The 26,302-nt window shown below is 50.8% G+C and overlaps 1 protein-coding gene across 1 annotated transcript; it reads left to right on the forward strand.

Moving 5' to 3' along the window:
- Nucleotides 1–26,060, forward strand: DNAI2 (dynein axonemal intermediate chain 2). Its single transcript, XM_068530634.1, has 13 exons — nucleotides 1–77; nucleotides 5,141–5,334; nucleotides 6,835–6,996; nucleotides 7,976–8,097; nucleotides 10,988–11,130; nucleotides 12,135–12,248; nucleotides 16,101–16,240; nucleotides 17,138–17,260; nucleotides 20,400–20,623; nucleotides 22,100–22,235; nucleotides 22,896–23,042; nucleotides 23,856–24,083; nucleotides 25,923–26,060. Exons 2-13 carry the CDS (start codon nucleotides 5,152–5,154, stop codon nucleotides 26,025–26,027), a joined length of 1,827 nt encoding a protein of 608 aa, XP_068386735.1. The 5' UTR covers nucleotides 1–77; nucleotides 5,141–5,151; the 3' UTR covers nucleotides 26,028–26,060.
- The last annotated feature ends 242 nt before the right edge of the window (nucleotides 26,061–26,302 follow it).

Genomic DNA, 26,302 nt, shown 5'->3' on the forward strand with positions numbered 1-26,302 from the left:
GTTTGAGAAGCCGGGAAGCCGGCACCGCCGCTCGGGTGCTTCCCCAGCGGCCCAGAGGCCACAGGAACGGACCAAGGGTAAGGGCGGGTGCGGGGAGGACGTCCGCGGCTGAACAGGAGAGTGGAGAGTGAAGGGGGGGAGCCCCCAAGTGTGAGAACCACCGCTAGTGCAAGAAACTCCTCGTGGGGCGTCCTTCGGCGCTAGCTCTGCCGGATGGTGGATTCCTGGCCTAGCGCTCCTAGGGTCCCCCGCCCCATCAGTCCTCGCTGCCCTCGATTTTTCCCGAGTCACGGGACCCAGCAAGTTCTAAACACCCTGCTTCCTGCACCCCTAGCTGCCAGTCGGGTCCTGATGTGATCGGTCTCCTGGAGGGGACGGGAGACCTCTGAAGGGTTTACAGCTGAATGGATAGAAAATACAGCCTGGGGCTGGGGTGCCGGGAGGCTAAGCCCGTGAAGAGGAGAGCTTTCTGGTGAGAACGGAGGGCAGGGAATTATAGTGATTGAGCCCCTACTAGGGGACAGGCCCTCTGCATCAGTTCATTTATTCCTCAACCCGGGAGAGGGCATACTTATGCCCCTTAGGGTATCACGCTCAAGGTCACACCGTTAGTTCCTTCTTCCTGCAACAAGTTCAAACATTATCATGGTCTCTTGAACCACAGAAGTGCACTCTTCTCCAAGCTTTCAGAACCAGTGCTTTCCTCTCTTAAATTGTTACCTTTGCTGTGCTTTGTTTTTCAAGCCAGAAGAGGAGTGGAGGGAGAAGAGCCCTAGGGGAGAGCCCTGGGGGATTGGGGTCACATCACACATTCAGCACGTGACAAAGGGAGCAGGGAGCCCCTCTCTGCGCCAGGCACTGGGGATACGGATGAATAAAAGACCTCAGTCTTCATTCAAGGGGCCAGCACTGTGGTGGGCAGAGGATGTAGACAGGGTCCCGCCTCACCCTCTGGTTCTGGGGACCTCCTCCCACCTCTGGCTATCCTCAGCCTCCACCTCTTTTTTTTTTTTTTTTAATAAATGTATTTATTTATTTGTTTTTATTTTTGGCTGTGTTCAGTCTTCGTTGCTGTGCACGGGCTTTCTCTAGTTGCAGCGAGCGGGGGCTACGCTACGTTGCGGTGGGCGGGCTTCTCATTGTCGTGGCTTCTCTTGTTGCAGAGCACGGGCTCTAGCCACATGGGCTTCAGTAGTTGTGGCACGTGGGCTCAGTAGTTGTGGCTCGCAGGCTCTAAAGCGCAGGCTCAGTAGTTGTGGTGCACGGGCTTAGTTGCTCCGCGGCATGTATGTGGGATCTTCCCGGACCAGGGCTCGAACCCGTGTCCCTGCATTGGCAGACAGATTCTTAACCACTGCGCCAACAGGGAAGCCCCATCCTCCACCTCTTGGTGCTCACTGCTGGTCGACCCAGTGTGAAGCAGAGGAAGGGATTCAGGGAGATCAGCCTCTTTTGAAGGCGAGTGAGTCCCTTAAGACCGCAAATTCCAGAAGGTGAACAGACAGAAAAAAGAGGGCAGGAAGCCCCTCCCCCTGCAGTCCTTTGTCCAGCCAGACACAGCACAAAGACTGGGGGCTGCCCCAGGGACGCGAGGAAGAGGAGACCTTGTGTCCTTCGTACCACCAGGGAGTCCCGTGGTGAGGGAAGGTGCCGGCCCCCACCTGCCTGCCTGCGAAAACCCCACACTGAACTTCTGAGCTACGCTCCGCTCTCCCTCGTCTCCCTGCTTGGGAAACACACTTTCTCTTAAGCCAGAGGAAGTTCTTTTCCAGGTATTACTTTGCTCGCTATCACTGCACAAGACGAGTTTTGTTTTTATGTTTGGTTAAGGTTCTGATCTGACTGCCCCAGGATGCAGGAGGCGGTTGCATATTTGACATTCAGATCAGCACGTCTCCAATTCCGCGCGTTCTTGTGTTTGAGATGCCTGTGGGTCTGAGGTTCCCACGGGTGGGCGATCTCCCCCCCTGAACTCCCAGAGGGCAGGGACGCTGGTCCTGCCTTCCTTGGAAGCCCCCTCTGCAGACAGCCCCGTTCAGGCGCTGCTTGGGGCAGCCCAGCCTATGAGACTTGTCTCACCAGGGCGGGAAGAGACCTCCTGAGACCCCCAGCTCTGACCTCACCATTCATCTTCATACTCCACCAGCTTGCAAGAAAGAGCGCGCTCTGGGTCCTTGAATGAGCTGTCTTCCCATCACCCAGCCAGCCTTTAAATGTCCCCTCTGTCTGCCTCCAGATAGAAAACAATGCCTCTGTTCTCGCTCCTAGCTTGGCTTAGGAAGCACCCAGAAGGAAAGCAAAGCTGTTAAAGATGTGACCTGGGCTAAAGAGGATATTTTTGTCTTCCTGGGGTTTCCTCATGCTCTTAGGACTCCGCGTGTCCCCTAGGAGCTAGCTGTCTCATAGCAATTATCTTTTAACAGAGGGAGAGACAGGCAGTCCTTGGGGGAGGGGGAGGGGGGAGGGGGAGGGGGAGGGGACGCAGGTGCAGCCCTGTTGTGCTTCAACAGTGTGCTGGCGGACAGGAAGAAGCTAATTGGATGTGCATCCTTTTTCACGAGGCTCTATCTTGTCCATGTCAAATAACCCATGAGGGCAACCTACTGTAATTTGTGCTTCTGTCCCCACCCTCTGTTCTCCAAGCCATTGCTTTTACCCTTCCTGGGCAGAAGAGTTTCCAAACCACAAGAAAGAGCAGGAAAATACTGCTCTCTGTGAGTCTGGTGCAGTTTGAGTTGTTCTGGGGCTGGGCGGTTGGGAGGGTGGTATTGTCTTCAAGGAACAACATAGGTGGATGCAAAGGGACCTAGGAGTTAACCTCGCACCCTCATCGCCCTGACCCCTGGTCCCAGCTGCTCCAGGGCCCAAGGGCACCCAGGCACGTGCTTCTAGGCTGTCACACAGCTCTTGGCCCTGCATCTCAGGGGGCAGCCGGGACTCACCTGTCTGGTCCTTTGAAGCCCTGGAGGTGGGATCAGACACATATCTGGTCCTAACAGTCATCTGGGGTGATTGTGTAAAACACATACTGCTAGGCCTCATCCCACGCATGTAAATCCGTGTTTGCAGGAGAGGGCCTGGGAATCTCTATGTTTTGAATGGACGTCCCAGATGCGAGAAACGTTGGTTGAGAGATTAAGAGCCCTCACTTTATTTTTTTTTATTTTTAAAATTAATTTATTTGTTTATTTTTGGCTGCGTTGGGTCTTCATTGCTGCGCGTGGGCTTGCTCTGCTTGCGGCGAGTGGGGGCTACTCTTTGCTGTGGTGCGCGGGCTTCTCACTGAGGTAAGAGCCCTCACTTTAAATCGGTGGTTCTCACCCTTGGCTGCATGCTGGAATTACGTGGGGCGTTTGTAAAAATACTGCTGAGAGATTATGATTTAGTTAATCTGCAGTTCAACCGAAGCATTGTGATTTTTACAAAGCCCTCCAGGTGTTTCTAAGTGGGTAGCCAGGGTTGAGAATCATTGCTTTGGAGCCGGATGTGTGTGGGTCTTGGTTCTGTTTAGACTTAAGAACTTTGACCTTTGACCAGGTACTTTCTGAACATCATTTTCCTTACCTGTAGAATGAGAATTGTGATACCTATTTGGGGCGTTGTAGTGGGCATGCAATGAGGGTGCCTGTAAGTGCTGTTCACAGCACCTGGGACCTGGTAGGTCTTTAGATATTCTGGACACAGTCCTTCATCAGATATATGATTTGCAAATATTTTGTCCAAGTCTATAGCTTATCCTTTATTTTCTTTTTTTTAAAAATAAATTTATTTATTTTATTTTATTATTATTATTTTTGGCTGCATTGGGTCTTCATTGCTGCACACGGGCTTTCTCTAGTTGCGGCGAGCGGGGGCTACTCTTCGTTGCAGTGCGTGGGCTTCTCATTGCGGTAGCTTCTCTTGTTGTGGAGCACAGGCTCTAGGCGCACGGGCTTCAGTAGTTGTGGCATGCGGGCTCAGTAGTTGTGTCTCACTGGCTCTAGAGCTCAGGCTCAGTAGTTGTGGCGCACGGACTTAGCTGCTCCGCGGCATGTGGGATCTTCCCGGACCAGGGCTCGAGCCCGTGTCCCCTGCATGGGCAGGCGGATTCCTAACCACTGCGCCACCAGAGAAGCCCTCTCTTTATTTTCTTAATCTTGTCTTTTGGGGCAAGTCGAGAGCAATTCGTGGGAACAGCCCACGGCCTTTCTGAGACTTCCAGTTAGCATGAGTGAGAAAGAATTTCCTAGCGTTGCATTTGAACCCTGGCTCTGCAGCTGCCCGAGAGCTTGCATTTCACCTTCTTGGCATCCTGAGTGTGCCAAGTCTTGGAATGACTGAGTGGCCCAGCCAAGGTCAAGCAGCTGGCGAGTGGCAGGGCCAGAACTCGAAGTCAGGGTCCAACCCAGCCTGCTTTTCAATTTCCCACTGTGCCTTTCATGACCAGTAGCACAAGTCAGAGGGTTCCCAAAGGCCTAACTATTCTGCCTGCTGGGGAAGTGGTCTGACCCTCTCTCCTTCTCAGCTGGACTCCCAGCCCTGTCCCTGTTGGAGTGACGTGGAGGGAAGAGGTTTCAGTGGGGCTCCCACAGGGTGATGGAGGGTGGAATCCAGTAACCTAGTGGGTGAGCCTTTCTGGCAATCGCGTGGTTGGATGGGAGGGTTTCCAGAGAGGCCTGGGGCTCAAATCTGTATGCTGTATGATCAGGTCCAGTGTGTGGCAGGGAATTTAGTTCAACCTAATCGCCATCAGTATTTCTTCCTGCCTCGCAATAAACATATTAGCTCAGCAAAAACTGTATCATTTGGTGAGTAAGAGCTTTGGAGTCAGGTAGACCAGCTGTACCACATGTGAGCTATGTGATCCTGGGCAAGGCATTCTGGATATCTCCAAATATCGGATTCCTCCAAAGTAAAATGGTGATTTTATTGTCCACTTCAGAGGGCAACGGTAAGAACTGAACAAGATGATGCTTAGCCTGTAGTCATCACTCCATAAATTATTTCTTCAAATGCAGATGCAGCATCTGGATAAATCCATTAGGAACCCTCCCCCCAACCAGACTGGGAACCTGGAGCTGCCCCCGGTGGTGGGGTCCGTGGGGACTGGGAAGCAGCCAGCTGGGGCCCCTCACCACACACCCTCCCTCTGTTCCTGCAGCAGCTGGTACCATGGAGATTGTGTACGTGTATGTCAAGAAGCGCAGCAAGTTCGGGAAGCAATGCAACTTCTCCGACCGCCAGGCAGAGCTGAACATCGACATACCGCCCAACCCTGAGCTGGCCAAGCAATTCGTGGAGCGAAACCCCGTGGACACGGGCATCCAATGCTCCACCAGCATGTCGGAACACGAGGTGGGTCCCTGCCCCAGGGGCCGGCGCCAGTGGAGGTGTGGTCCGGCAGGATGGCTGGCCAAGGCAGGCAAGTGGGACTGGGTGACTCCATCCACCCGGAAGCCAGTTAGAGTGGACCAGTGAAGATGCTGGAAGTATGAGGGCAGAATCGCTCCCAGACCCACCTCGGTGCCCAGGGTCAGGACAAGGCCCAGCACCAACCACTCCCTGGGCCAGGTGAATGTAAACCAAGATGTTCTCTCTCCCAGGGGCTCTGGCCTCACCTCTAAGACTCTTACTAGAGTTGTTTTAGGCATTGGGTACATCTGGGAGAGGTATCTGAGGGGCCCAGGGATTCACATCTACAGGACCTGCCTAGCTTGGGAAAAGGAAAGGGTCCCATAGAAAGTGCTGGTCAGAGGTGCCTCCAGGATAAAGGAACTGAGGGGCATGTTCCTGTCCAAACTCCCAGATTTCTCCTGGTCTGTCTGAACCAAGTGATCAGCTCCTGATTACGTCAAGAACTGCTGGGAGAAGATTAGACTGAAGGGGTTAACACAACTGCCATGTTCCCAAATCAACGGAGTGAAAATCACACTGATTTGGCCAAAACACTTTGTGGATGGCTCCAATAACTCACAGTTCAAACAAACTGAGTTTCTTGCTTCCCCAGGGCAAGCTGCCGTCATGGCGACCAGGGTGGTTTTGTTCATGGTGTAGCCACCTAAACAAGAGGGCGGCCATGAAGGCCACACCACATCGGGGTCTCCTCTGTCAGCAGCTCCACCCTGTTGAAACTTTTAGCTTTTGTGAGAACTGGCTTAAAAAGGAAAAGGAGAAGGGGAGTGACCGCTCAATGGGTATGGAGTCTCCATTTGGGGTGATGAGAAAGTTCTGGAATTAGAGAGTGATCATGATTGCACAACATTGTGACTGTTCTTAATGCTACTAACTTGTACATTTTAGTCAAAATGGTAGATTTTATGTTATGTGTATTTTACCACAATTTAAAAGATGGGGGAAAACTGGGAAGGAGGAAAAGAGGTAAGTTTAAGGGGTAAAACTACATCTATGCCATCCTCCCTACAACAGAGAATGGGCAAAGCAAGTCCACACTCTTAATTGTTTTTATGTTTCGATTCCTGTGACATTGTAAATGGTAGGGTGGAGAAAGCTTAGTCACGTTTTCATTTGGGATCTCACAGAACCGATGGCTGGGCTCCTCTGGACCTTTAGGGTGGAGATCAGATCAGAACTGGATTTTCCATAGCCACTGGCAGCATCTGCAAAGCTGCTAACTCCACAGGGGTGGCACCCTTGTGGCTGCCTGTGACCACCTGAGGACCAGAAAGTTCCTTGCTGGACCTGAAAATATTGTGGCTTTGGCCAGGGGCACCTCATGGGTCCATCCCTGAGCACTCAGAGCCCAGGGACCCGGGAGCCCTGGGACACTGGTTTGCAGGAGTGGTCGGATGCTTCCACCAGAGCCAGGCGTCTTCTCACCTGTGGCTCTCTGTTTAGGCCAACACAGAGCGGTTTGAAATGGAGACCCGGGGGGTTAATCACATCGAGGGGGGCTGGCCCAAGGATGTGAACCCCCTGGAGCTGGAGCAGACGATCCGCTTCCGGAAGAAGGTGGAGAAAGATGAGAACTACATCAACACCATCATGCAGCTGGGCTCGGTAAGGCTTCCTTCAGCGCCAGTGGTCAGGGCCTCAGCCATCACTCTGCTTCCCCAGCTGCATGTCAAGCTCGGCAACTGTGGCTCCTCGGGGAAGGACACCAGTTACGTTATGGAACCTTCTGTCTGGGAGCAGGCAGGCAGGTCCACACAGCAGACCAGAAGGTCCAAGGACTGAACGGGCTTTAAGAGGAATCTGAAAAATGGGAAACCCTCTGGGCAAAGAGAACCCCAAGGAACCCCACCCAGCAGCTACCTGCCAGTAGGGATCATTCATTCATTCGACACATTCGGATGGTGCTTCTAGTCTCTGCCAGGTGCAGTAGAGATTGCAAAAATGAGATTCACATATATTCTGCCCCAAAGAGTTTATAATCCATTGGAGGCCAAAAACAAATACAGAGGTATCACTGTATAATGTAGAAAGAAAGGCTGTAAGAGAAAAGATGCTCTGCCATTTGCCCCATAAGGAGGGAGAGTTGATTTCCTGCTGAAGGAATCAGGGGAGTCTTCCTGGAAGAGGTGGCACTTGATCTTGAGCTTTTCCTTGTTGGACATTTGGAATAACGGGGAATGGCCTTCTGGGTGGAGGAAACAGGAGATGGATGCCATATATGGAGTGGTTACTAATTCTGTTTGCCTGGAGCAGTGTTTCTTCACCTTTTTTTCATTGTTGTCCCCCAACAAGCCTTTTTAGACATCGCCCCACCCCAATGAAAATGTAATACCATAGGTGTACTATATATTTATGTACTGTATGTATATCTGTGCTCTGTATAAAAAAGTAATAATATTTTACCCCCAAGAACCAATTTCCACCCTTTTGGGGGGTAGATGTTGCCCCCATTGAAAATGCATGGGCTGGAAGGATGGGAAAAGACTACTAGATATTTCTCGTCCCTCCCAGACTCCATCTCAGCCCTGGTCAGGCTGAAAGGACCTCCCTTTACTGCTAAGAACTCCCGATGTGTCCTCCTCAGATCATGGAGCATTGCATCAAGCAGAATAACGCCATTGACATCTACCAGGAGTATTTTGATGACGAGGATGCGGTGGAGGTGATGGAAGAGGCCCCTTCAGCTAAAACCATCAATGTTTTCAGGTACCTCTATAGCCCGGCAGGTGTCTGGCCAATTTCTTTCAGCCTTATGCGTGGGTGCTTCCAAAGGTGACCCCTTGCCAGTCACTCCATGCCATGGGTACAATGCCATCTGTGATCCGAGCTTAGTAAGGGACAGAGCAATAAAATGCCCAGCAGACAAGTGGTGCCTACCCTGAGGGCAGGCCTGGTTGGTGGAAAGGGAGGACAGAGTCTGGGGAAAGACTAAAGCAAATTTGCAAAGCTGTGTACAAGTGTGGTTGATTCATATGGTGTAGAGAATGTATCAAGTACCAAACATCAGTGATCCGGCTGCAGTGTGAGCAAACAAGACCCTCATCCCAAACTCTCAGGAGTGTGCCTGGAATAACCTCCAAGGACAGCAGAAATTTGACAAAAGAAATTTATCCCACAGACACATGTGTGAATATCACTGGATATTCACTGCGGCAGGGTGTGTGCTAGCCAAAGACTGGAAGCAAGCAAAACCCATCGGTAGGGGGCTGGTTCCAGCAATTCTGGTATGCCCACACTGTTGAATACCACGCAGCCATCAGAATGAATGAGGCAGCTCCTTATGTGCCTATAGAGAGTTTCCAAGATTTACTATGTGAAACCAAAGCAAAACAAGGGGCAGAACAGTGTGTAGAGAGCACTACTTTTTGTTTAAAATACACCTATATGCATGTGTGCATGTATGTATGCATATGTGTGTACATGTGTATGTATATATATGCATGTGTGTGTGCATGTATACATGTATATTGCGTGTGTGTGTGTGTGTATGCTCATATATGCAGAGAATGCCTGTGATTTCAGACGTGACTAGCCTCAAATGCCAACTCTGGAGGATTCATTTTGCTACCATGACCCACTGAGGGTCCTGGGAAGTGTTTTACCCAGCCCCAGCGTGACCAGTAAGGACTCTTTTCTGATCCAGGGCTGAGTCATGGTGTGCCAAGCAGGCTTCTAACAATGGGCGTGCAAGAGAAGGGCCAGGGTGGGGCGGGGGCTGTCTGTCCTGCTGCTCCAGCCCTGCTGGGGTCTGACCTTCCATGTGGATATCCGAGAGGGCTGATGCATTAGTCATGCCATCCAACCTCCGCGTCTGACAGATGAGGAAACTGACCCTAGGGAGAGGATGTGCTCAGGGCTCACAGTGGGTGGGTGACCCAACCAAGGATGGGCCTCAGCCTGTGCTCCTTCTACTATGGCAGTGCTCCCAGGGAGGAGTGATGTGGATGAGTCACATGGCCAGAAAGTTATTTCATTTCCCACTTTCGTTCATTCCTTCCGGTGACTTCAATGACAAAGTGTCAGTTTGGGGCCATTAAGTCTTTAATCATTTTCTAACTCTTACACATTCTCCCTCCCCTTTCATTTTTTCTATTAAGAGTTAATTTTTTTCTAGCAGTTTTTTTTTTTTTCCAGAGAAGGAAGGATTTATTACTTGCAACAAGTAAAGAGAACACCTCAGATCTTCCCCGAAGCAGTGTCTCTCGAGCAGTTTTAAGTCCCCAGCAAAACTGATCAGAAAGTACAGAGAGTTCCCACATGCTCCATCCTCCCCCATCCCACACAGCCTCTCCCACCATCAGCGTCCCTCCCCTCCTCCCTCCCCGCAGGTGGAACATTTGTCACAGTCAGAGAACAGCACTGACGTCATTACACCCTGCCCTTGGTCTGTTCAGGCTGCTGTATCGAAGTACCGTTAAGTCAGGTGGCTTACAAACAACAGAAATTTACCCCTTACCACTCTGGAGGCTGAACGTGTGAGATCAGGGTGCCAGCAAGGTCAAGTTCTGTGTCCGGTGAGGACTCACCGGCCCCCTGCAGTGAAAGTGCTGAGTCCTAACCACTGGACCTCCAGGGAATTCCCAGGACTCAATTTCTAACTCAGAGACAGCCATCTTCTTGCTGTGAACTCATAAGGCAGAAGGGGTGAGGGATGTCTGTGGACCCTCTTTTATAAGGGCACTAATCCCATTCATTAGGGCTCTACCCTCATGACCTATTCACCTCCCAAAGGCCCCACCTCCTAATACCAACCCATTGGAGATTAGGCTTCAACATATGAAACTTGGGGGGATGCCTACAGCACACCCAAAGTTTATAGTTTACATTAGGTTTCACTCTTGGTGTCATACATTCCAAATGTATTATACAGAATACTTTCACTGTCCAAAAATCCCCTGTATTTTTTCCTATGTATCCCTCCCTGCCCCCAAACCCTTGTCAACGACTGATCTTTGTACTGTCTCCGTGGTTTTGCCTTTCCCAGAATGTCACATAGTTGGAATCATACAACATGTGGCCTTTTCAGATTGGTTTCTTTCACTTAGCAATGTGCATTAAGTTTCCACCATGTCTTTTCATGGCTTGATAGCTCATTTCTTTTTAATGCTGAATAATAATGATATCTGGATGTACCACAGTTTATCCATTCATCTACCGAAGGGCGTCTTGGTTGGTTCCAAGTTTTGGGAATTATGAATAAAACTGCTGTAAACCTCTGTGTGCAGGTTTTTGTGTGGACATATGTTTTCAACTCAATTGGGCAAATACCAAGGAGCATAATGGCTGAATTCTTCACCCTCCCTCATAGTTTAATATTAATGAGAAGTCAAGCCTCAGGCTCGGAACTTTCAGCCAACGAAGACATCAGGCTGAAATTTAATATTTTATTTCCATTGTCTTAATTTTTATTAGTTTTTATTTATGGCTGGTGAGATCAGTTTTCCAATTAAGGGAGTCCTGTCAGCTTTGTTTTTAAAATAAATTTATCTGAGCGAATGTTTAAATATGTATGAATTCTTTTAAGAAAAAATTAAGCAAATACGAAATTTAGGGAGCCTGGGATTTCAGTCTTCTGCCCTCTTGCCCTCCCCTAAAGGGATCCCCAGGAAATTAAGCGGCCAGCCACACACATCTCCTGGCACCCCGATGGCAACAGGAAGTTGGCAGTGGCGTACTCTTGCTTGAATTTTCAACGGGCACCTGAGGGCATGAGCAACGAATCGTACATCTGGGACCTGGGTGAGAAGCAGAGGGGTCCAGTAGCCAGGGAAGGATGAGGGAGTGCGGCAGAGGCCAGTGAAAACTTGGGGGAGGAAGGTAGACTCAGTGGGACTCTCGTGGGGCTGGTCCCTCACTGGGATGCCCAGGGACCCAGGAGGAAGCCCCTGTCTCGTCCCTTTGCTGTCTGGGTTCAGGTGCAGCCAAGCGAAGCCAAATCAGAAGCAGGAACTCCCTTCACTTCCAGATCCCGGGGCATTCAAGACCAGACCACGTGGAGACCCAACTCTGGGTCCCTGAAGAGCATATCAGAAAGAGTCCCCAGCAGACTGAGAAGGGACCCGAGGGGTCCTCACAGGGACGCAGGGACTCACCTCTGTCCCATCTGTCCTGGCACTTTCCCCTAATTCATGGCCAGTAGGGGCAGTGTGTCCACTCGGGAGCGCGGACCACTGTTGACAGAAGGGCTCACTCCAAGGGCAGAGTGTGGCAGGTAGCAGGTGATCGTGGGCTCCATCCATGCTCTCAGGCGTCCCTCATTGCTGTCGTTGTGAAAATAAACGTTACCTTTATTAGCAGGTGCAGGTGCCACGCACGGGACTGAGCACTTCACACTTCTGAGCAGCTCAGTGAGCTCTTAGCGCTGCCCCGTGGGCCGGGCTCCATCACTACCCCCGCTGGACAGACAGGGCAGCTGGTTCACACAAGTCAGGGGAGAGCTGACTTCTTGTAAAAGCCTTGAACCTCATTTAACACCAAACCTGGAAAATGGACTAGAATGACAGTCACACACACACAATCCTGATTCCCCAAAATAAAACCAGCAGAAGAGCCTCCAGGGCTAGATGCTGCCCACTGAGGACCAGAGCTTGCAGCCCGGAGAGGGGCTTCCAGGCTTCCCCCTGCCACCCCCCCACCCGTAGAAAGGGTTAAAGTGTTTGACCCTGTCCTTTTTTTTCCAGGTCTGGTAGAATATATATATATATATATATATATATAGTTGTTGCTGTTGTTCTGCTTTGTAGAAAACCCCAACAGGCCAGAAATTGCCCTAAAGCCGTCTTCTCCTCTTGTCACCTTGGAATACAACCCCAAAGATTCCCACGTGCTCCTGGCAGGCTGCTACAATGGGCAGATCGGTAAGGAGGGACCCCCCCACCCCCGACCCCGGCACTTAACCAGGAGTCAGCCCGAGTCCCCTGCAGGCTCTCAGGCAGCTTGGCCCCTGCTGCTGTCTGGCCAGGGCCCACCTGCCAGGCCAGGCTTGCCACGGAGGACAAAGTGGGGTGGGGACTTCCTGTAGCTTCCAGACGTCAAGGTGAGACAGGTTTTGCTGATACTTCAGCCGTGTCTTCAGTTGTAGAAGTTCAAGTGAGTCTAAAATGAGTTCAAAATAAAAAGTTAAGAAAATTATGGGCCAAGTAAAGTCAAGAAACATTTACTGTACACCTACCCTGAGCTAGGCTAGGTTAGCTAGAGGCAAAGGGGTTATGAGACCACTGGGGAGCTCCAACTCAGGAGATGCAGTCGGGGCAACCTATATGGTAAAGGGTGTGAGTAATACCAGCCATATAGAGTGAATGGGGGGAAAAAAAGGAAAAAAAAAAAGAAAAGAATTATAGAACTGGCTAAAACAAGAGGTATGAAGACCATTTACAGGGGGATTCATTCAGTTTAGAAACTGATTCTATCAAAACTTGTTTAAAACCAGCTTACCGTCTTGCTTGTTCTTTCATTAGTGAGTTAGATAAAGCTTCATACATTAAAAAAAAAAAAAAAAAAAGAATGAATGGGGAAGTGTTACTCCTCTTCTGTTTTTTTTTGGTTTTGTTTTTTGGAAGAGTTTGTGAACAGTTGATAGCCATTCTTCTTTAAATATTTGGTAGAATTCACCAATGAAGCCATCTGGTCTGGGGATTTTTCTTATTGGTATTTTGAAAGTTGAAAATTCAACCTCTTTATTTGTTACAGGTCTTCTCACGTTTTCTATTTCTTCTTGAATCAGTTTTGATAGTTTGTGTTTTTCTAGAATTTTTCCTTTTCATCTAGGTAATCTAATTTGTTGACACAATTGTTCACTCTCTTACAATCATCTCATTTCTGTAAGGTTGGTAGTAACATCTCCTATGTCTTTCCTGGTTTTAGTAATTTGAGTGTTCTCTCCTTTTCACTTGGTCAGTCTAGCTAGAGGTTGGTAAATTTTGTTTTACTTTCAAAGAACCAACTTTTTATTTTATTGATTTTTCTCAGGTTTTAAACTCTCCATTTCATTTATTTCCACTCTAATCCTTATTATTTCCTTCCGTCTGCTTGCTTTGGGTTTATTTTGCTCTTCTCTTTCTAAATTTCTTAAAGTGGAAGGTTCGATTCTTGATTTGAGGTTTTTAAAAATAGATATTTACAGTTATACATTTACCTCTAAACACGGCTTTAGCTACACCTAAGTTTTGGTGTCTTGTCTTCTCATGTTCATTCATTTCAAGGTGTTTTCTAATTTCCCTTTGACTTCTTCTTTGACCCATGGATTATTTAGATGTATGTTGTTTAATTTCTCTCTGTTTGTGAATTTTCTGGTTTTCCTTCAGTTATTGGTTTCTAGGTTTATTCTATTATGGTAAGAAAAGATACCTTGCATGATTTCAATCTTTAAAATCTATTGAGACCTGTTTTATGGCCTAACATGTGGTCTATCTTGGAGAATGTTCCCTGTGCGCTTGATATGAATGTTTTCTGCTTATTGTCTGGAGCCAGTAAATCTCGCAGACTTTGCTGGAAGGCTCTGTGTGCGTACTTGAGCATACCTTCAACACTCAGCCAGGCAGTCGTCAACTCTGCCTTAACCGCTGCACCGAGCCTTATGGTCAGCCAGAGGTGAAAGCTTAGGGCCTTCTCAGTTCTTTCCTAAGTATGTGTGCAGCCCTGGGAATGCACACAGCCATACCCATGCATGTGACCTTCTAGGTTCCAGGAGCTTTTCAAAACCCCTATGGACATTCTCCAGCTTTTCCTCTCAAGCTTTTTGGTTAGCCTATTGTTTGCCCCACTTGTTATCCACCACCGTGGGACACTGCAAAGTTAATCAGTTGTCTGTAATTATAATTATTTTCAAAATTGCCTTCTTAAAAAGACCTTTTTCACTGGGCAAGCTCCAAGTCAAGGTGAATATAGACAACCTTGCAAGTGGGGGGTCTTCCAGGGAACCACCAGACAGACAGGTCAAATAATGACAATTCTTTGAATAGGAGACTTTGAAAGAGCTCCAGCTCCATTCTGCTCAATCCCTCGGCTGCCAGGCTATTGGTTTTTTACCAGGAAGGCAGAATGTTATTTTTCAAGGCTACCATAGAACCGGAGAGTATAGGATCCTAACTAGGGCAAGTCAAAATGCAACAGAATTTACTGTTCTTACCAAGATTCAGCCGTTTTTCTCAAATAAACACTCTGATTTGCTGCCAGCCTTCGGCTAATTTCCAGAGTTCTGAAAAAGTTGATTCTGACCATTTTTGCCAATGTTCTCTTGGAGAGAATTCTCAGAGGTCTTTACTCTGCCATTTTTGCTGGTGGGACACCCAGAAAACTGATGTTGGTATCCCTGGTGAGCTCAGAAGAAACCTGCCCACGTGGGCCCTGAAGGTTCCTGCCTGCCCTTCACCTCTGGCCTTGAAGTAACCAAACAGTTAATCCTCCTGTCTGCATCCGAGGTCAGACTCAACCAGACATGAAAAGGGTTCCCCTTCCCTCCTGTCTTCACGAGCTCTCTTATGTTCCCCTCTTGCTCCAGGAGTAGGGGCCGGAATGGCTGGGACACTTCTCAGCAACTCCCTGTGGCCAGGCTGCCTCCTGGCCTCCTGGCCTCCTGAGGCCTCTGATCTCCCTCTTAGACCTGCTGCCTCCTCTCCAGGGGAGCTCCTGGGTTACGAAATAGACGTGGGCTCCCATAAACCTCCTGCAAATTTATCTGTGCGCCCAGGCTCTAAAAGGCTGAAGCAAAGCCACTTGGCCACGATTTATTCAGGAGCCCTGCCTCGCTCATCATTCATAACCCCTTTCAGTGGTTTTGCATGCCAGCTCGGACCAGCCCAGGCCCTGGGGCTCTGCTGTCTGTAAGACAGACATGGTGGGACCCACCCTGGAGTACTACTTTGCCCAAGCAGAGCGAGCTTAGCTAAGAAAACCTGTTTCTGGGCCAGACTGATCCAGGGCCAAGTGCCTTGGACTTGGATTCCATAAATCAAGACTTATGGATTATGGACTTTTGTTGTTGTTTTACAAAACCAGCTTTCCTAGAAACAGCTCTGAGTAATAGGGTGGGTCCTCGCTATACACTCGTGGGAAAATGAAAGCAGAATCCACTGGGGCAAAAAAATAAGTAAACTTTGAGTCTTTCTTGGTAAAACAGAAGAAGCAACGTACTAACGATGAGTCAAAAGAAAGGACAAATCTCCCTCTGTGTGTTTCTTTCCGATCAAATGCAGCAAAGGTACAGAGGCGAAAAGGGAATGAGTGGATGCAGCAGGAGAGATTTGCATAGATGTTTTTACTTCCCAGAGCCTTTCCCTGGGGTGGAGGTGCTCCTCTCTCTTTGCCTGGCTCACTCCATCCCGAGGCTCCTCCTCAGTCTTCGTTCCTTCTCACTTCCTCCAGGAAGCCTTCCCTGACTGCCTCCATGTGTCTCCCTCCGGAGCAATCACAGCACGGGCTGTACTTGCAGATTTCCCTTCCTGTCTCCCAGGGACTGTGGCTGTCTGAATCCCAGTGGCTTCCCCAATGCCCAGTGTGATGCTCAACACGTGTTAGGGGCTCAGTGGAATGAACGAAGCATGCTTTGGGGGCTGGTAGGAAACTCAGGCGGGTTTGAACTTAGCCCGGCTTCTAAAAAAACCACATACCTGCCAAACCAAGACAAGCAGCATCCCTCTATCCCGTGCTCCCTGCACTAAGAAAGGAAGCCTGTGCCTCCATCACATCCCCTTCATTTTCTTCCCCGCCAGCCTGTTGGGACACCCGGAAGGGCAGCCTGGTGGCAGAGCTATCCACCATTGAGTTCAGCCATCGAGACCCTGTTTACGGCACCCTCTGGCTGCAGTCGAAGACGGGCACCGAGTGCTTCTCGGCATCCACGGACGGGCAGGTACCCACCAGCCAGGCGCTGTAGGGGGCGAGGGGGTGGGGCTCAGTAGCAGTCTCCCGGCCTCCCACTGAATTACCTAAGAACGTTTCCTTTTCATTCCATTCTTAAATTGAATAACAGGTAATCCATGCACATGGAACAAGATCCCAAAGGTACAAAAGGGCAGACAGTGAAACGCCGTCCTCCCACCTCTGCCTTCAAGCCTCCCAGTACCCCTCCCCGTAGGCGCCCACCCACATCAGCCTCCAGGGTCCGTGTCTGCATACAGAAGCCAACGTGTCTGTCTTTGCTCTCTTTCTGTACACCTGGCACGTTGATCTGCACTTGACGTTTTTCATTTAGCATGTCTTGAAGATGATTTCATATATCGTAAAGCGCTGCCCCATGCCTGCTAAGGACTTAATAAATTATGGGTATGCTGTAATTTGTTTAAGCGGATTTTAATATTTTGTAGTTACCACAAAATGTGGCAAAGGGTGTGTTTGTATATAGATTACTGCACACGTGTGAAGTATACGTTCCTGGCGGTGGGATTTCTGGGTCAAAGCATGTGTGCATTTTGAATGTTGCTGTATATTGCCATACTGTGAGGAGCCTTTAAGAATACAGACTCCAGGGCCCACATCTGGCAATTTTCCTTCAGTAGGTCTGGGGTGAGGCCCTGACATCTGGATTTTAGGAAGCTTGCTCATGACTCTGATGGTCAGCCAGGCTTGGGACTGTGGACCAAAGGAGTGATTCTCAAAGCATGTCTGTTCCCTCGGGTTGCCGGTAGTCTCTGTCAGACACCCCTTTGGCCCCAGGGACTGGCCTCAAAAAGGTGGAGGGGGTAAAGAAGGCAAAAGTCAGGAGAATTGCGGGACCTCAGGTCTCAGAGTTGGCCCCTCCTCCCATCAGGTCATGTGGTGGGACGTCCGGAAGATGACCGAGCCCACCGAGGTCGTCATCATGGACATCACCAGAAATGAACGGTTGGAGCATGCCTTGGGGGCCATCTCCCTGGAGTTCGAGTCTACTATGGTGCGTGTCCCTTCCTCTCCCTTCCCTGACTTCCATTGCCAGGGCAGCCAAAGCCAAGGGCAGACCCGTGGCTACTGAGTCAGATGGACCCTGAGGCTGCTTCTCACCTTGTGCCCTGGACCATCCTCCTGTGGTCCTCCGAGACCTGTGTGGTCTTTACAACCACTTTCCAGCAGGGGGCAGCAGAGCAGAGGAAGGAGGCCATTCTAATTCACTCAAGAGTCGCCATTTGGCTAGTGTCCAGGCTGATTAGAAGGCAAGCTTTCTGAAAGGACAGGATTCCAGAGAGGCCCCATTCTATGAGAAGAGCCCTGTCCACAACCAGCGTTCAGAGGCCAGGCTCCAGCTCTGTCCCTGCCTCACGTGGGACCCTGGGCCGGTGGCTTCACTTCCGTGGGGAAAGAAGAGGTGTTGGAGAGGAAAATGAGATCAGAGGAGACTCCTTGGCAAACCAGAGCACGGGCCTGTGATGGCATTTAGTAACTGAGAAGGAACAGTAAAGAAATATCAAAGTGGTAATGTGGTTGTGTCCGAGGAGGGAAGCTTCTAGAGCTGCAAATGAAGACTCCCTCCAAAGCAAGAAAACGACCTTTCCAGATGGCTCTTGGTTGGCCTGGCTCCCCCTTGGGATTGTCACTGGTTTGCTTCCAGGCCGTGTGACATCATTCCCAGGCCCTTAGGAGGTGGAGGTGCTCTGGCCTCACCCCTGCCCTGGGAGTCCCCCCACCACCACCCCCCAGGCTGGGGGATCAATGCGGTGGATGAGGTGGAAGACAGTTTTACTGACCCCCTCAGCCCTGGGCGTGGAGTCACAGTGGGGAGGACTCAGAAAAACATTCTGTCCCTGAATCAGAGATTTCTAGGCCAAATGCTAGATGCAGTGACCTCACTGCCACTAGCCCTCACCTCTCCCACACTGTGTGCTGGACCCTCGTAACTGCCTTACGTTGTGTGATCACCCATGACCGTCTTGCGAGGTGATGTGATTATCCCTACTTTGCAGATAAACAACTTCATCTTAGGGAGGTAAGTCACATGCTCTAGAACACGGGGACACCGGGGCTCAAACCCAGGGCTCTGACCCCAAGGCCCAGGTTCTCCACCCCATGCCCCACCAAGGAGTCTGAGGCATGATGGGCCACGGGGACCTGGGCAGTTTATCTCCCTTACTAGCTTGCACAAGCCCTGGAGTTGACTTTATTCCTTATTTTTCTGGGACTCTCGAGCTGTGTCTCTTTCCTTTCCTTTTTTTTTTTTTTTTTTTTAACTTTTATTGGAGTATAGTTGATTTGCAATGTTGTGTTAGCTTCTGCTCTACAGCAAAGTGAATCAGTTATACATAATACATATGTCTACTTTTTTTTAGATTCTTTTCCCATGTAGGTCATTACAGAGTATTGAGTAGAGCTCCCCGTGCTACACAGTAGGTCCTTGTTATCTATTTTGTATATAGTAGTGTGTATACGTTAATCCCAATCTCCTAATTTATCATTTCCCTGCACCTTTCCTCCTTGGTAACCGTAAGTTTCATTTCGATATCTGTGAGTCTGTTTCTGTTTATAAATAGATTCATTTGGGGTTTTTTTGTTTTGTTTTGTTCTTTAAATATTTATTTATTTAGGCTACACTGGGTCTTAGTTGCGGCAGGTGGGATCTTTACTTGCGGCATGCGAGCTTCTTAGTTGCAACATGTGGGCTTCTTAGTTGCGGCATGAGGACTCTTAGTTGTGGCATGCACGTGGGATCTAGTTCCTGACCAGGGATCGAACCTGGGCCCCCTGCATTGTGAGCGTGCAATCTCCCTAAATAGGTTCATTTGTATCATTTTTAAATTAGATTCCACATATAAGTGATATCATAGAATATTTGTCTTTGTCTGACTTACTTCACTTAGTATGATCATCTCTGGGTCCATCCATGTTGCTGCAAATGGTATTATTACATTCTTTTTAACGGCTGGGTAATATTCCATCGTATATATGTATCACATCTTCTTTATCCATTCCTCTGTTGATGGAACATGTCATCATGTTGATTCCATGTCTTGGCTGTTGTAAATAGTGCTGTAGTAAACATTGGGGTGCATGTATCTTTTCGAATATATGCCCAGTAGTGGGATTGCTGGATCATATGGTAGTTCTATATTTAGTTTTTTAAGGAACCTCCATACTGTTCTCCACAATGATTGCACCAATTTACATTCCCACCAACAGTGTAGAAGGGTCTTCACTTTCCTTCGACCCTCCAATTTGTAGCCCAGTTGTTCTTTTTAATTGTAGTAAAAACAAAAACAAAAAAACACACATAATGTAAAATGTACCATCTTAACCATTGTTAGATATATTTACATTGTGGGCTCTCCGGAGCTTTTTCGTCTTACAAAACTGACACTCTGTACCTTTTAATCAACAAACTTCCCATTTTCCCCTCCCTTCAGCCCCTTCAACTTTCTGTGTCTGCGAATTTACCTCCTCCGGGTACCTCATTTTAGTGAACACTTCCTGCATTTGTCTTTTTGTGATGAGCTTTTTTCACTTAGTACAATGTCCTCAAGGTTTATCAACATTGTAGCACGTGGCAGAATTTCCTGCCTTTCTGAGGCCAAATAATATTGCATTGTATGGGCAGACCACATGTCGTTCACATGTCGATGACACTTGGGTGTTGTGAATAAAGATGCTATGGGCACGGGTGTACAATGTAGACCAGTTTTGCCGGGAGTAGTAGTTGGAGGCTGGAGGGAGCTCTTCTAGATCCATGTTTTACATTATTGATTCAATCATTTACTTTATGTGTAAACATTCAGGATCTTTATGGCAAAATGCTTAGTGGAATGGGGCTGGTGATGAGATTCTCCAGGGACCAGAAGAGTCAGGGAGGGCTTCATTATTTGTGGGGCCCTTGGGCAGGTTTAAAGAAGTGTGGGACCTGATCAAGCACAAGAGTGGGCGCAGCTACCTAGAAGGGGGCGGGGCACAGCGCGAGCAGAGGCTTAAACCGAAGGCACTTTCAGTACCTTTGGACCCGCAGCCGCCCTGCCGCTCCCCCGCCCTGACTCCGGAAAACCGCTCGCCTTGCCAGCTAAACCCTGAGCTGATGTTCCATGGAGCCTTTCGCTCACGTGTCACCCCCTCCACAGCCGACCAAGTTCATGGTGGGCACGGAGCAAGGCATCGTCATCTCCTGCAACCGCAAGGCCAAGACATCGGCCGAGAAGATCGTGTGCACCTTCTCAGGCCACCACGGCCCCATCTATGCCCTGCAGCGAAACCCGTTTTACCCAAAGAACTTTCTGACCGTCGGCGACTGGACCGCCCGCATCTGGTCAGAAGACAGCCGGGAGTCGTCCATCATGTGGACCAAGTAAGGGGGGAAGTTGGGGGGGCGGGAGAGGGGTGCAGGGGGTGGAGGGGACCGAGGGGGCCCGGCCCAACCCAGGAGTGCTCTGAGCCTTTCTGTGTCCACCCATAAAATGGAGAAAACACTTCACAAACAGCCAAGCTTACGCTGGGAAGTGGCTTGATTCGGCCACTTCACAAAGGAAGATGTTTCAAACCTCACATTCATCTGTCGATGGACGTTTAGGTTGTTTCCATGTTTGGCTACTGTGAATAGTGCCGCAGTGGACATGGGAGGGCAGGTGTCTCTTCGAGGTCCTGATTTCAATTCCTTCGGATAAAGACCCAGAAATGGGATCGAGGACCCTCCACACTGTTCTCCACAGCGGCTGCACCAATTTACATTCCCGCTAACAGTGCACAAGGGTTCCCTTTTCTCCACACCCTCTCCAGCACTCATCTTTTGTTTTTCTAATAATTTAGCCATCCTCACAGTTGTGAGGTGATATCTCACTGTGGTTTTGATTGCATTCCTCTGATGACTAGTGATGTTGAGCACCTTTTCACAGGTGGCCTGTTGGCCATCTGTATGTCTTCTTTGAAGAAATGTCTGTCTGGGTCCTTTGCCCATTTTTTAAATCGGGTTATTTGGTTTTTTGCTATTGAGTTGTATGAGTTCCTTATATATTTGGGCTATTAACCCCTTATCGGATATATGGCTTGAAAATATTTTCCTTAGGTTGCCTGTGCATTTTTAAAATTTATTTATTTATTTATTTATTTATTTAAAAATTTTTAATGGCGTATAGTTGATTTACAATGTTGTGTTAGTTGCCTTTTCATTTCGTTGACTGTTTCCTTTGCTGTGCAGAAGCTTTTTAGATTGCTGTAATCCCACGCGTTTATTTTTGCTTTTGTTGCTTGTGTTTTTGGTGCCATATCCAAAAGGTCATTGCCAAGGCCAATGTCAAGGAACTTTTCCACTGCATTTTCTTCTAGAAGTTTTATGGTTTCCGGCCATACGTTTTAGCCTTTAATTCATTTCGAGTTGATTTTTGTATACAGTATAATATAAGGGTCCAATTTCATTCTTCACTGCAGAAATCATTGAAAATCTAGGTTAAACCAAGTAGGAAGTATAACACTCTCTTCATCTCAGTAGCATGAACTTTTCTGGGCAACTTTTCCTTCCTCCGACTCCTTTCAAGTGAGTCTCACGGCTGGGGGACTGGGCCCAAGCCTGTGCCCTGGAGTTGGCTGTGGAAAACGCCAGTGACCAGCCCCTGGGAAGGACCCCACCCCAAACCCTTTATAGTGCAAACTGTGAGCTGTGGGTGGCGAGGCTGGTGCGGCTAGAAGTCAGACACAAGAAAGAACTTCCTGCCCAGCAATGAAACCCTGGAGCCGGGGCGGGGCTGGAGGAGTAGGGCTGCGGCCCCGCAGTCTCTCCATCCCTCCCACCCACAGGGGTCCCTGACCGGTGACACCTGGCTCCCAACAGGTACCACATGGCTTATCTCACTGATGGTGCCTGGAGCCCGGTGAGGCCAGCGGTTTTCTTCACCACCAAGATGGACGGGACCTTGGACATCTGGGACTTTGTGTTCAAGCAATGTGACCCCGCCCTCAGCCTGAAGGTCACGTGCACCTGCCTCCCCATGCACCCAGGCCCTCAGACTCTGGTGGCACAGCAGAATCACCTGAGGGGAATTAACAAAGGAAAAAAGCAGATGCCCGGCCTTTCCTCCCGCCAGGCCTGTTCCTTCAGAAGCCCGGGCGCAGGCTCCTGGCAGCTGACCCCTTCCAGCCTGAGCTAACGTTATCCTATCAGCAAAGCCAGAGCAGAGACCTGCAGGCTAGGGCCGTGGAAAAGCGCGGGGCTGGGGAAACTGCAGAATGAAAGTGGGGCTGAAGGGACTTCCCCGGCGGTCCAGTGGTTAGGACTCTACGCTCCCAATGCAGGGGGCGCGGGTTCGATCCCTGGTCGGGGAGCTAGATCCCACATGCCAACAGTGCAACAAAAAAGAAAGAAAATGGGGCTGGACTGAAGGGGTGGGTGTGGGGGGCCGGCTGAGGCGGAAGATGCGGCTGGGGGTGAAGGGCTTTACAGCCAGTCGTAGAGTGTGAACTTCATCTTGTGGGTTGAGGCTGGGGTCCCCCTCAGTCGGGGGAGTCACCAAGGGTGTCTGAATGGGGCTGCTTGGCTAAGTCTCTCCAAGAGCCAGATAATCAGACCAACAAAGGGTGACATTCCTCCTCTCTCCTCCCTCACCCGGGTCTGCCTGACCCTCCAGCAGGTGTGTGACGAGGCCCTCTTCTGCCTCCGGCTACAGGACAATGGATGTTTCATTGCCTGTGGCTCCCAGCTGGGGACAACCACGCTGCTGGAGGTCTCGAGTGGGCTGTGCACCCTCCAGAGGAATGAGAAGAACACGGTTTCCTCGGTAGGTGCGGGCCCCGGGCGAGGTGCGCACCAGCTCCTGAACTGACCTGGCCCCCTGGCCGAGCGGGCCAGTCAGGGAAGGACAGATGCCCTTTTCTGTCACCTCCTGGGAAATGGATGGATATTTGGGGGTAGATCAGGAAATGAGCCCGAGAAATGGGTGTTGGGAATGTCTGAATTCACCCTGGCTTCACTACTCGGTAGCCAAGCGGCCCTGGGCAAGTCACTTTACCTCTCCAAGCTTCAGTATTTTTCAGCTGCAGATCCAAGTGGTTTGACTCGGTCAGTTTGTCTAGTTTCAAACAACATACTTTTGGGGCAGCAGAACCTGTCCAAGGAAGGCTTAGCAGAATGCCTGTAGAGAAGACAGCTGGAAGGGGACCGTCCTGGGGAAGGGGCCCTGTGGGCTGAGATCCATCACCCCGGAGGCGCCTCCCCAGAACCGTGGGGCACGCAGAGAAATTGAAAACCCCTGGTGCCGAGACCCTGGGAGACCCTCCTGGCTCTGCCTGAGATTGTGGTCCCACCAATGAACTCGTCCTCTGTGGGCCCAGGCCGCCATGCTGCGCAGCCCCAGAGGGTGTCCTTCACGCCTGCATCCGTGTTCTTGGAATTCCTTGGAACTGAGTAACTTGGCACCCCTGCTCCCGCCTCCCAACCCCAATATTTAGCCCCCCTTTCTTGCCGTTAGCCCGGAGTACAGGCCTCTGGGTGGGCTGCTTGGAGTCGAGCAAGGAGAGCCCGCCCGGCCCCTGTGCTGGGAGCCAGCGCTGCCTGCCCGCCTCTCCCACGACCTCTTTGTCCCTGCGCACAGATATTTGAGCGTGAGACCCGGCGGGAGAAGATCCTGGAGGCCAGGCACCGCGAGATGCGGCTGAAGGAGAAGGGCAAGGCGGAGGGCAAGGATGACGACCTGAGGGAGGGGGAGCCCGCCTTGAACCTGGAGGAGCTGGTCACCAAGGCCGAGGAGGAGTTCTTTGATGTTATCTTCACGGAGCTGAAGAAGAGGGAGGCGGAAGCCATGAAGCAGAAGCCCAAGCCTGTAGGGGCCTCGAGCGGGCTCGGGGTGGGGTGGCCGGGAGGGAGCCACGGCGCCCGGGCTGCCTGCTTGCTGACCTCGGGCGACCACGAGCAAGTGGCCTCGCCAGGTGGACCTTCATTTGTCCATCTGGCAAGTGGGAGGAATTACTCCCTTCCTCCGGAGGAATCCTAAGTCTCCAAACAGACTTCAGGCTCCCTGAGCGCAGGAGCCGTACCCTGTGCTTCTTGAAATCCTCCTCTCCCCACCGCGATGGGGACCTTAAACATGCATATGACCCGGGCTACATAAGCCATCAGAGAAGAGGGAGCCTGGAGGCCCCGGGAGGAGGGGGCCGTGAGATCTGTGATGACCCCTCCTGGCAACAGGGGGTGAAATTTGTCCTGAGCTCAGCCATCCATGGCCCCGGCTCTAAAGCACCTTCTAGCTGTATCGCCTGGGCCGGTCACTTCACTTCTTGGTTCCTTGATTTTCACCTGGAAACTGAGGAGATGGAGTGATAAAGGTAGTGTCACCTTCCGGGCCCTCTTCGGTACCAGGGGACGAAGAAAAAGACATGGTCTGTCTGGGCCATTGCCTTTAGGGGCCCACCGATAAGACGCTAAGATGTGAAAGAGTGAAAGCACAACACAGAAGGGAAAAGAACAAGCGAGTGTGGGCCAGCGTCTGCCCTTGTAAGCAAGATCGGCTACCTAGTTAGGGAAGGAAGGAAAACATGGGGCCCCTAGTTCAAAAGTATTGAGAAGTTCAAGGGACTTCCCTGGCGGTCCAGCGGTTAAGACTCCGCGCTTCCACTGCAGGGGGTGCGGGTTCGATCCCTGGTCAGGGAACTAAGATCCCTCATGCCTCGCAGCCAAAAAAAAAAAAAAAAAAAGTGTTGAGAAGTTCAAGACAGTGGCAGCAGACACTAAAGCAAGCGTGGAGCCCTGGTCAGCACAGGCCGCGTGGCCGCACAGGGCGCCGGCCCATGAAGCCGGCCCTGGCAGCAAGAGGGGCTGTGTGTCCAGTTCTCGGGCACTGATGGAGTGACAGGGGGACGGAAGGTGGGTAAGCACACGGAGGAGCTCACCGGTTCCATCCCGTGACTACTCACTATTTCTGCCTCTGTCCCACTGGGTCCAGAGACAGGCTGTGATTTCTGTGGGCGCATTTTGCATTTGGAAGTACTCGGATCTGAGCGGCTTTATTCTCACACCATCTGGTGGTCCCGGTGGGGCTGAGGCGAGGCTAGAGTCCTGCCTTTCTGACCCACAGCCCGGACTCCTCCCACCCCTCCCCCCGGGCCCTCCAGCCCTCCAGCAGGTGATGCTGACACCGTGCAATGCGATCACTGACTCCGTGTCTGGTGCTGGACATCCCCAGATGTGCTCCCCACAGCAGCGTGAACACTCTGGATGGAGAAGCTGATTCTCAGAAGGGGTTAAGCTACACAGAACCTGGCCCCCTCCTTCTTCTGCCCACCACACGCTTCCTGCCCATCTCTGCGTCTCTGCAGTTGGCCAGACCTTCTGGGGTCAGATCTGAGAAAGCACTGCTGGGTCCTCACATGCATTATCTCTAATCCCAGCCACAGCCCTGCAGGGAATCATGTCCCCTTTACAGGGGAGGGGACCAAGGAAACTCAGGAGGAACTAGCTCGAGGTGGCCCAGGCAGCAAGCGGCAGGTGCCCGAGGCCGTTCCCACCGTCCATACCCGCAGGTGTCGAGCGCCCGCTAGGCCCTCACGGCCGTGGTGCTGGCAGCGTGGCCTCCTGGGTGCCCAGCAAGCTAGGCTCAGGGGTTAACCTCCCGGGTGCAGGGAGCCCTGCCCCCCACCAACAAGTCTATGCTGTCTTTCCGTAGCTGAAACAACCAAGTCTGGAGACAGAAGAGGAGGTGGAGGGAGAGGAAGAAGGGGCGGAAGAAAGAGACGGTGAAGAGAGTCCAACCTTGGAAGGTCAGCCTTGACCGGAGCCCCGCTCACACGCGCACCTGCTTCCCACCTCTCGGCACTGCCCTGGTTTTACAAGTCGGGGTGCTGACCCCCTCCCTTAAAGGGTCTCCGGGGTAAGAGAGGGCTGGAGGAGCAAAGGGGCCCCAACCCAGCCCCCATGCCCCACAGATCCCCGGTCCCCGGTGACTCCCTGAACCCAGTCCCAAGAGACGCCTCGGAGGGAGGGAAGGGGCAGGGTTCATCCCCGAGCTGGTCCCCTGGTCTCAACCACACCCCAGCCAACCTCACC

This window comes from Eschrichtius robustus, chromosome 20 (genome assembly GCF_028021215.1).
Source record: "Eschrichtius robustus isolate mEscRob2 chromosome 20, mEscRob2.pri, whole genome shotgun sequence".
In the NCBI taxonomy this organism is placed as follows: domain Eukaryota; kingdom Metazoa; phylum Chordata; class Mammalia; order Artiodactyla; family Eschrichtiidae; genus Eschrichtius; species Eschrichtius robustus.

What these genes read in the sequence shown, in the direction of transcription:
- DNAI2 (XM_068530634.1), top strand. Translation starts at nt 5,152, where the DNA reads ATGGAGATTGTGTACGTGTATGTCAAGAAGCGCAGCAAGTTCGGGAAG. An exon ending in CCAGCATGTCGGAACACGAG is followed by an intron (nt 5,335 to 6,834) that starts GTGGGTCCCTGC and finishes CTCTCTGTTTAG; the next exon opens with GCCAACACAGAGCGGTTTGA. An exon ending in ATCGTACATCTGGGACCTGG is followed by an intron (nt 11,131 to 12,134) that starts GTGAGAAGCAGA and finishes TCTGCTTTGTAG; the next exon opens with AAAACCCCAACAGGCCAGAA.